Raw genomic sequence first — 11,411 nt, 5'->3', positions numbered from 1 at the left:
TCCCAAACAAACACCATGTACCCTGTTAATACATTCTCTAGTAAGTATATAAATTTATTACTATAAATACATAAATTAACTATTGTAAGTACATACAAATTCAGTATTGCTGGTGAGTGGTGACATTTTTAAAGTTGTTTGCAGAATTGCTAAACAAGTTTGGTATTCTACACAGAGTGACAACTGAGTCTGAAACATGCTTGGGTTGTTCTAAATGAAGTCATAAGAAACAGAAGCATATGTAAAATCTAGTAGAATTAACATTAACAAAGAGAATAAGATTCTTGGAGTCTACTGCTTCCGAATTCAAAATACTTTACTAACATTATACTTACTGAACAACATAGGAAACAAAGTGCATCCTTTACATCCGAACTGAACCCATGGAGCTTCATCATATGGTTAAACCAACCAGTCCTTAAGAATAGTCTTTGCCCTTGATGACAATTTGTGCTTTTGGAGATGCCCGAGGGAAGCACAACAACTCCCTTAGGAACTTGATCACCGTGCAGCCATCTTTAATATGATAAGCTTCCGTAATAACTACTCTCTCTAGTATAGGGGATTTAGAGAGCAGCATTTTCACAAAAAGCATTTCAATTGTGGATCCACAAAACATCCCAATCTCGATTGTTTTAAGCATTTGTAGATCCTGACTAATAATGCAACTCTCTGGATCCTTCAAAAGTCTTGAAGCAGCTTCTATGCGTGCAGCTTTTAGGCGTGCAGCTTCTAAGCGTTCAGCTTCCATGTGTTCATCTTCTATGTCATCATCTAAATATGCCTACAACTCAACAACAAATAAAATAAAATAAAAAAACATGTACAACAATGAGGAAACAAAGAAAACAAAAAATCACAACGGGCAAATATATACTCTATAACACCACGATCTTGCCTCATTCAAAACTTGCTAGGAAAACCATGTGGGAATTCGAAAAACCTAAACAAGAAAAGAGTACAAGGTATATGGATAGCATATTTGAATACATTCATGCCTCATTAAAAACTTCACTAGCAAAACCACGTGGAAAAACCTAGTTGAAGAAAAGAGTACATGATGTATGTAAAAACATATATTATATTGGTCGGCTCATTAAAAACCTTAACTTAAGAAAACCCGATGGAAAAAACTTAGTTAAGGAAAAAAGAGTACAACCATAAGCCTTCAGGGCATAATCTTCAGAATTTTAGGGTTTGTCCATTGAAGCAATTATTTTGCAACATTTCCCTATTTACATTATTATATCATACTCATGCCTCGTTAAAAACCACACTAAAAAAAAAAAAAAAAAAAAAACCAATGGGAGAAAACTAGTGAGGAAAAGAGTACAAGATGTTTATGTATTTGTGTGTTGTAAATAGTGCGCAACTGTTAGTCTTTTATGACTTAATCTTCAAGATTCTACGTCCAATCATCCGGATTGATTCGAGTAAATGTACTTCTCGTCTCCCCCTGAAGATAACAATCTTCAAGTTCTACATGATAAAATGTATTTCAAAATTTGAAGAAATGGATTGGACAAATCTTTTGGATTGTCACTAGAGTAAATATCTTGTACAATAATCTTAGGGCTCTTCTAGAGCTCATATAACATTTGTGCAACACAAGTGTTATTGTCCCCATTTTGATCATTTAGGGAAATTAATTGTATAACCAATTTGGACTTGGCATTACGGGGATCAAACAAAGACTTTAATTCTTTAAGTCACCCTTTAAGATGAACCTTGATGATAAATTCTTGACCAAAAATGGTCCACCTATCCCATCAATCCTCGAAGGATTGCTATAACGTTACTATGAGTCAAGTTCTTTTTACCCAAGTCTAACTCAATGCATATCACAAATCAATCCCTCAAGGATTGATATACCCCCCTTTTCACCTAGTACGTGGTTTCAGAAGTAACATTTCTCTATCTGCGTTATTTTTAGTGCGCATTCTATTTTTATATCACCACCACAACGTACCTCTAAAAGGGCTATCAAAGAAACCTTTGTCTATTGATTAAATACCGAAAGCCCATGATAGGGGATCAATACATATAATTGGGTACATTGTCTGCATTCCTGATGAAGATTGTTTCTCGGCATTAGGGGGAGATAATATACTAGCTTTTAATGGAATGCCAAGAAATTTCATAAAATGAAAAGACCTTCATTATCTAAATCCATGTACTAGTTAGTCTGAACTAGAAGTTCAAAAGATAATCTATTTGCGATATTAGCAAATAATCTGCCAAATACATCTATTGATCATACCGATCATAAAAGAGTGACTAGGTCCCATGTACCTAGGGATGGCAACGGGGCGGGGCGGGGGCGGGGAATGGGGTCCCCGTCCCCGACCCCGAAATAGATCCCCATTCCCCGTCCCCGCCCCGTTCCCCGGCGGGGATGGAGAATTATTCCCCATCCCCGTCCCCGCGGGGATTTTTCGGGGACGGGGAATCCCCGCCCCGTTTTTTGAATTATGCCAATAGAAAAAAAAAATTATATTATGGTATTATCAAACTTTAAATTGGTAAGCATTCAATCTTTAAACAAATCACATAAACAAAACACATAAACAAATCAGGTTAATTAATAAACTCATTCTCTCACACTCTCACGGTACTAAATACAAAATACAATTAATCATTAACTTGCCTGTATATATGTTGTGTAAATAATTAAATCTGAAGTGAAATAAATAAGAGAACTAATTCTCAATGCTTCCTATTTTGGTCACTTACCAAATGCTAAATACTAATCCATACATACTGTGGTTATATATATGTTATACAAATACTTACTAATTACTAAATACAGTAATGCATACTGTGATTACTTACTTGGGAAATGAGGGTTTTTATTTTTGATTAATATTTTATATATATATATATATATATATATATATATATATATATATATATATATTATACGGGGAATCGGGGACGGGGACGGGGATCGGGGTCGGGGTCGGGGCGAGGAATGCCCTCCCCATCCCCGTCCCCGTCCCCGGCGGGGATGGGGAAATTCTCCCCATCCCCGCCCCCGTTACCCGAAAAAATTCCCCGAACCCGCCCCCGTCGGGGCGGGGATCGGTGTTCCCCATCGGGGACGGGTTTAATTGCCATCCCTACATGTACCTTTCCCAACTTGGACCAAATATATCTACTGATACTCCTTGACGCCAGAAGTGTAGGAGATCTATCAGTGAAAGAGATATGAATCATAATACTAGATCTAGTAAAGAAACATTGGCACTCTTAAAATACCTTGAACAATTATGTCCTGCAGACGTTCGTCCAGATGACGAAAAATCCTAGTAAAATTTATAGGTGCACCAAACAAACGTAATACTAGGGATGCGGAACAACCAAATCAAAATATCTTTGGGAAATGTCTAGAATCTGGTTGTTTTAGAAATTGCCATTACTTTTACAAATATGGGAGTTTTACAAAAAGGTTATAGTTATCGACAACACAATTGCCATTAAAAATTGCTCGTTATATGATAATTTGGATCCAGAGTTAGGCACCAGAAGTGTCATGACTATTTAATATATAAAGGAGCAATTAAGGCATAGTTCGACTCGCTAAAATGAATAAATTCTCTTTATAACAATACACCGTTAAGCGTTAACCCTGAAGGTTACATATGGGTGTGTGCATGAAAGAGAAGTAAGAATAGCAAAGTGATATGATATGCAGCGAGTTTGTAGCCTATGGGTCCACGCAGAGACCCTTAATTGATTTTAATCAAATATACTTTCCCACGGTAAATGACATTAAGTTCCGCTACATAATACAATTGGCAGAATAATAAATTTAGATATGCAATTAAATTTATTTTGAGAAATCCCTGATGGATTTATAATTCCCGAGATGAGGATTTATTTAATATTATTAAGTGACATTATTTACTCTTTAAAGATTTGCGAATGGGGTTATTATCCTCATGTAGAAGGAATAATATGTACCATTATGTGCTCAATAAAGAGTTGATAATGGACTTATTTATTATCTCAGTCAAGATTGATGGTGTAAACAATGAAATATATAAAGAGCTTGATAATGTCAGTTCATGTTTAAAGATTGGGACTTTTGAAATAAAAAGCTTGTGAAAGCTATAAGTTTTATCTCGACTTGAAGATCGAGTTTTTCTTTGAAATTTTTTTTTATATACACCAGTCAGCCTACATCTAAAAATGCTTTTTCGCATGTCTATATGCATATAAGTGTCATGTTTTTATCAAACTAAAGGTTACCTAATAATCTCTTGAAGCAGATAAGGAACCTTTTGGACTCGAAGTCCCTTACTTCATTATCGTTGGAGCGCCATTATAGAACCAGAAGTTCCATAATTGCAACATGCATGATATTTGCGATGAAATTGCTAGCAAAATCTAGTGCTCCCCCTACAAATGAAGTACTTGAATAATGATTAACATATCTTCCGGTATCTTCGAGATACAAAGACATGACATTTATGTAAGAAACCATGATACTGTTTTAATAGGCTACTTGGGTACTGGCTGTTTTGTTTGATCCCCGCAATGCCAAGTCCAAACTGGTTATACAATGAATTTCCCTAAATGTTCAAAATGAGGACAATAACACTTGTGTTGCACAAATGTTATATGAGCTCTTGAAGAGCCATAAGATTATTAGATATTTACTCTAGTGACAATCCAGAAGATTTGTCCAATCCATTTCTTCAAATTTTTGAAATATATGTAGAACTTGAAGATTGTTATCTTCGGGGGGGGGGGGGGGGGGGGGGGACGGGAAGTACATTTACTCGAATCAATCCGGAAGATTGAATGTAAAATGCTGAAGATTAAGTCATAAAAGACTAACAGTTGCGCACTATTTGCAAACACATAAATATCATGTACTCTTTTCCTCACTAGTTTTCTCACATTGGGTTTTTCTAGTGTGGTTTTTAACAAGGTATGAGTAAGATATAATAATGTAAATGAGAAAATGATGCAAAATAATTGCTTCAGTAGACAAACCCCAAAATCCTGAAGATTATGCCGATTATGCCTTGAAGGCTCATGGTTGTACTCTTTTTCCCTTAACTCAATTTTTCCCACAGGGTTTTCTTAAGTTAAGGTTTTTAATGAGGCGACCAATACAATATATGTTTTTACATATATCATGTACTCTTTTCTTCAACTAGGTTTTTTCCACGTGGTTTTCCTAGTGAAGTTTTTAATGAGGCATGAATGTATGCTATCCATATACCTTGTACTCTTTTCTTGTTTAGGTTTTCCCACAGGGTTTTCTTAGCTAGTTTTTAATGAGGCAAGATCGTGGTGTTATAATGTCCAAGGGGAGTGTTATAAATATAATTAAGTGTGGACATTATGAGTTGATTATGTAACTGATGTAACGGTTACATTTATGTCTACCATTATTACCTTCCGTTACAAATATATATTACATATATGTATGGTTGTAATATGAAAAGAGCATAGGATGAATTCACAGATGAATGAAGAGATGATTCTCCCTTTCTCCCTTATCTCTCTATTTCTGATTTTATTTTTAACAAAAATAAAGAGATGTTTTTGCCATAATATGTTTTGCATCTAAAACGCGACGAACGTTGCATTTTAAGTAAAATTTAGATGTATTTTTTTTTATTAAAATTTTGATGATGACCCAAATTAAATTACTGTATTGATATTTTTTTTATTCAATTTTTAAAAATAAATTCATTATTGTAAGTGTTGAGAACTTGAGACTACATATGCAATCATTATTGTGTCGATTATACAATCATTAATGAGTGGCAAACGTTATCTATGCATGGAGCTTCTGGGAGTTTGACTAGTCAAAATACTCGTTCCCAAGGAATGGCTGTCACTTCGAATTTGAATTTGAATGTGCCCCTTCGACGATGGTGGTGGAGGTTGATGCATCTATACCGCATGATGGCACATATGGTTTCTATGGCATTGTAATCCAAAATAGCAATGGCGGGTTGGATTCGTGGCTGCTAGGAGTGGCCCAGTCCGAAGCCTCAATGATCCTCACCTTGCGGAGGCTATTACAGTTAACGTGGCTCTTTCTTAGACCCTTGAACAAGGTTGGCATATAACATTGTGTTAAGATCAGACTGTCAGATTGTATGCTAGTTCCTTAATAATGCTTTACTCAGGGGCGGAGCCAGGATGCGATAATGCGGGGATCAATTACAATAGAAAAGTGAATAATTAAACATATTATATTTCAACATTCATCATTAAATTTACTAAAATCGAGTAGCAAACTAATATTTTCTTTTTAATACTGTACATGCTCATGATATATACATAATCACCCTAATCTTAATTAATTCTTTGTTTCAAATTAATATCTATCTTATATATCTAATTCTTTGTTTATGTAATCACCATCTTCTTAGGGGGGCATGGTCCCCTGCACCATACAGGTGGCTCCGCCCCTGGATTTACTGGATTATTCTTATGCAGGTTGCGTCTTAAATTATTGTCGGTCTCCACTTTGATCTGTGTCTTTTAACTATGTTAATCGATTAGTGAATAAGCTCGCTCATGCATTGGCTAGAGCTGCTAGTTCTCAGACTGGTCACCTTAGTTGGTTTTCTACCATTCCTTCTTCTATTGAACATTTAATCTTTTGAATTTATTGAAGTTTGGTTCCTTTAAAAAAAAATTAATGTACATTCAATACACAAATAAATATACTTTGAGTATATTAAAAATGTACATTATATTCAGGAAAAGTACATTATTTGAATACTGGAAATAATTTATATTGTATAATGTACATTCAATACACAAATAATGTACTTTTAGGGCAATTTATATCGTGCACCACGGCGCACATAGCAATGTGCGCCCAGACACAAAACGCGCGCGTTTCTTGCTGACGTCACTCCGTCTGTCCAAACAGACCAAAATGTGTATTTAGTTAAAAGTTTATGTGTATTGTGTTATGAGTTTATGTGTATTATGTTAACCAAACCCCATTATGTGTATTCAGTTATGAGTTTATGTGTATTGTGTTATGAGTTTATGTGTATTATGTTAACCAAATTCCATTATGTGTATTCAGTTAAAAGTTTATGTCATTATGTGTATTATGTATTATGTTAGATTATGTGTATTCTGTTATAAATTTATGTGTATTCTGCTATGAGTTTATGTGCATTCGAAACAGAGATTTTTCTTTTTTCAACTTAACAAAACGATTTTAGGAGGCGCAGAGCGCACAGTGCTATGTGTGTCGTGGTGCACGGTATAACGATTGTACTTTTAGTATATTAACAATGTACTTTTGTTATGGTCCACGCAACACTTTGTGGACCATGGTCCACACAATAATTTGCACTACATGTGTTAGGCTAACATCTTCTAGCTATCTTTCATTGTAGACTAGTATTAGTCGTAACTTGCTATCTTTCCTAGTATTATTGTAGTTAGTTTAGTATTAGTCGTAACTTCTTGCTACTAGTTAATGCTATTTGTTAATATACGGTAATGGGGTGTTTGGTTCGATGTAATTGGAATTTTTTTCCTACATTATTTAATGACAATGCAAATTACAATGTTTAGTTAGAGTTGGGGGAATTGCAATTCCCTCCTTTTGTTGAATTGCAAGGTGGAATTGCAATTCAATGCTTGTAAGAAAGGAAAAAAAGTGAAGAAATGGCCACAATGCCATGAGTTATTATTGTTACTCCTTATTACACTATGAAATTTTAATCTTTATATCACTCCTTATTACTATTACTCCTTATTACACTATGAAATTTTAATCTTTATATCATTTTTTTCATTCTTATTATTATTATTACTCCTTATTACACTATGAAATTTTAACCTTTATATCACTTTTTTCATTCTTATTTTCAATAATTCTATTCTTCCCTACCAAACAATGTAACTTGAATTCCTATATTATTTCAACCTTATTTTTTTTCCCACCGAATTGCAATTCCTTTCCTCTCTAATTCCTTCATCCCAAACAAACACCATGTGCCCTATTAATACATTCTCTAGTAAGTATATAAATTTATTACTATAAATACATAAATTATCTATTGTAAGTACATACAAATTCAGTATTGCTGGTGAGTGGTGACATTTTTAAAGTTGTTTGCAGAATTGTTAAACAAGTTTGGTATCCTAAACATAGTGACAACTGAGTCTGAAACATGCTTGGGTTGTTCTAAATGAAGTCATAAGAAACAGAAGCATATGTAAAATCTAGTAGAATTAACATTAACAAAGAGAATAAGATTCTTGGAGTCTACTGCTTCCGAATTCAAAATACTTTACTAACATTATACTTACTGAACAACATAGGAAACAAAGTGCATCCTTTACATCCGAACTGAACCCATGGAGCTTCATCATATGGTTAAACCAAGCAGTCCTTAAGCATAGTCTTTGCCCTTGATGACAATTTGTGCTTTTGGAGATGCCCGAGGGAAGCACAACAACTCCCTTAGGAACTTGATCACCGTGCAGCCATCTTTAATATGATAAGCTTCCGTAATAACTACTCTCTCTAGTATAGGGGATTTAGAGAGCAGCATTTTCACAAAAAGCATTTCAATTGTGGATCCACAAAACATCCCAATCTCGATTGTTTTAAGCATTTTTAGATCCTGACTAATAATGCAACTCTCTGGATCCTTCAAAAGTCTTGAAGCAGCTTCTATGCGTGCAGCTTTTAGGCGTGCAGCTTCTAAGCGTTCAGCTTCCATGTGTTCATCTTCTATGTCATCATCTAAATATGCCTACAACTCAACAACAAATAAAATAAAATAAAAAACATGTACAACAATGAGGAAACAAAGAAAACAAAAAATCACAACGGGCAAATATATACTCTATAAAGGTTTCTGTCTCACAAAACTTACTCCTGTGAAGTGCAGTTCACATAGGTTGGGAGATTTTTGAAGCAACTGCAAAACAACCTCGAGCTCCTTTTCAACAGCAAACTCTAAAGAATACAGTTTGATTACTTGCAGATTTATTGCAGTTGGGAAGGAGGCTACTTCAACATCTTTCAAATACTTTAACAAAAACAAAAGATTATATGAGACTTGAAAAGAACACTAACAAACCAGAAGGAAATGAATAATCAATTAATCTGTCAATACTATATGAAGGAAGATAGATTCTCACCAACACAACGTTGCCATCAATGCAAAGAGCCTTAATTGCTTTCAAATGAAGTGCAAACCATCTCCATTCAACCAAACACAAAGTATCATTAATACACAAGCTTTCAAGTTTTGGAGCACTAATCTTAAAATTATTGATCCCTTCACAATTAATTAAATCAAGCTCCTCAAGATTAGGAATACTATACACAATTCCATTAACATTATCTTTAAAAGAAACACCCGAGAAAGCTAATGAAGTGACACAGGAAAACATACGAGCATTTGGTGGGAACTCAAAAGACACAGAACAGAGTGTCAGCTGCTTGATTGTCGGGCATGAGACTATACAAAGAGGCAGCTTATATGGACCTACCCCATTAGAGATGCAAAGTTCCTCAACGCCATTTCTTGATAGAAAAAGTAACCACTGATCTAAATCGGACTGCTCCAGCTTAGGATCATGTATTCTGAGGGAACTGATGGCTAGACTAAATTTCTTCACGGGTCCAACACGCTGCAAGAGAATGTATGTTATTATTTTAACGTAAGGTGCGAGTGTAGGACCGAAACGCCAGAAGAATTCCGTATCAAACACAAGCTGCCCATGCTGCAACCAAACATCATTCCAGTGGGTTGAGAGCACAGCAGTTCTGGCAGCTTCTTGGATGGGCAAACACTCCAAAATTCTGTCCTTTATCTCTACCGGCAGATGACTTATTAGATCCCTGCTTGCATCCTGTAGGGTTTCGATTCTCCGACGTTGAGCCATTAAACTGAAACAACAATGAGGCGTCAGTCGAAATCAAAAGGAGAATCTGCAAGATTTCGTAAATAAAAGGAGATTATGAAGATTGAAGAGTTGGGAAGAAAAGAGTGAAAGAAACCCTCACCTCGGTAGCCTCTGCGCTCTTATGTTTGGTTTGGGCCTACGCCGGTTAAGGAAGCCGAAAGGGAACCAGAATGCTAATGCTAATCATCTTGTGAGATGTGAAGGGTTTAAATTAAAGAAATATAATATATAATATTACTATTATTAATTATTTAATTTTCATTTAAAAAAATTATTTAATTTTAAGAATACGAAGGGTTATGGAAGCCGAAGGGAATTAACTTTTAATTTTATTTTTACTAGTAATTCACCCGCGCGATGCACGGAAAAAAATTATGTTATTATAAATATAAATAAAAAATAGAAAAATTAAAATATTTTAAATTATTTAATATAATAATATTTTTGAGCTTCCATTGGTCAAGTATTTATTATTTTTATAGAATACAAAATTACAATTAAAATTATAATTTTGTATGGTTAATATAATCTTTAATTATGTGCATATTCAAATAAACTTATAGAGATAATTTACATAATTACATTGATTTATTCTTAATTGTATTTCATCTATATTATAATTTTCACAATACAAATAATAACTAAGATAATTACATTTGGAAAGCAAATTTCAAATTTTGTATGTGTAAATTTAAACTCTAATTGAACACATTTTTTATATGATTATATAATATATAGCTATTTTATTTTTCAAAAATATATTTTTTATATGATTATATAATATATAGCTATTTTATTTTTTAAATGTTGTGCTTTTTATTTATTATTATTATTATTAATTTTTTTATAATAAAGGATGTTGTGGCATTTATTGTAACATTAATTATTTCTCAAACCATATAGCTTTATTATATATATATATATATATATATATATATATATATTATCATTGTGTAGAGACATTTTAATTTTTATATTCATTATTCTTTGTCATTCAAACCTAACTAAATTTTTCTAAACTACGCATATTAGTCTTATGGATATATTTTTTCGTAAGTAGGGACTTAGTGAATACATTGGCTAAAGTATCACTGGAGCAAATCTTCTAAACAGATATTTTATCACTCTTCTGGAGTTTATGTGGGTAATGAATTTTATATCAGAAAAAATTATATACATTTTGATTTGTACCAAGTATGAAGACTTCATGTCTATTGAAGGATTAATATTTGATGCACCGTCGGTGTATAGATGCTATACACCGGCGGTGAATCAGGAAGTGACACATCATTAAAAAATAAAATCAATTTTAATCGTGTCCTTTTTTGTAAAATATCTAAGACTTTGTATTTTTTTAGGAAACTCTTTTATTTCTAATTAACAAAATATATCTACTTTCCTTATAATATTTATTACTTAATTATTATTTATGTCTAATTATCTAATTATTAATAATGATATTGATATTAATATCCAACTGCTGAAACCTG

The 11,411-nt window shown here is 33.5% G+C and overlaps 1 protein-coding gene across 1 annotated transcript; it reads right to left on the bottom strand.

Moving 5' to 3' along the window:
- Window positions 1-8,213: 8,213 nt before the first annotated feature.
- On the bottom strand, window positions 8,214-10,098 carry LOC109171371 (F-box/FBD/LRR-repeat protein At1g13570-like). The gene is made up of 4 exons (XM_019320451.1): window positions 10,022-10,098; window positions 9,151-9,904; window positions 8,883-9,038; window positions 8,214-8,759 (listed from the first exon to the last, which is right to left on the bottom strand). Exons 2-4 carry the CDS (start codon window positions 9,898-9,900, stop codon window positions 8,394-8,396), a joined length of 1,272 nt encoding a protein of 423 aa, XP_019175996.1. The 5' UTR covers window positions 9,901-9,904; window positions 10,022-10,098; the 3' UTR covers window positions 8,214-8,393.
- Window positions 10,099-11,411: the final 1,313 nt, after the last annotated feature.

Source organism: Ipomoea nil, unplaced genomic scaffold (assembly GCF_001879475.1).
Source record: "Ipomoea nil cultivar Tokyo-kokei standard unplaced genomic scaffold, Asagao_1.1 scaffold0143, whole genome shotgun sequence".
Classification (NCBI taxonomy): domain Eukaryota; kingdom Viridiplantae; phylum Streptophyta; class Magnoliopsida; order Solanales; family Convolvulaceae; genus Ipomoea; species Ipomoea nil.
This window is presented reverse-complemented; position numbering and strand designations above follow the sequence as displayed.

Excerpts from the sequence above, each read along its gene's own strand:
- LOC109171371 (XM_019320451.1), bottom strand. The coding sequence starts at position 9,900 with ATGGCTCAACGTCGGAGAATCGAAACCCTACAGGATGCAAGCAGGGAT. Across the intron at positions 9,039-9,150 it reads TTGATGGCAACGTTGTGTTG|TATTTGAAAGATGTTGAAGT; the intron begins GTGAGAATCTAT and ends TTTTTGTTAAAG. Across the intron at positions 8,760-8,882 it reads GTGAACTGCACTTCACAGGA|GCATATTTAGATGATGACAT; the intron begins GTAAGTTTTGTG and ends GTTGAGTTGTAG.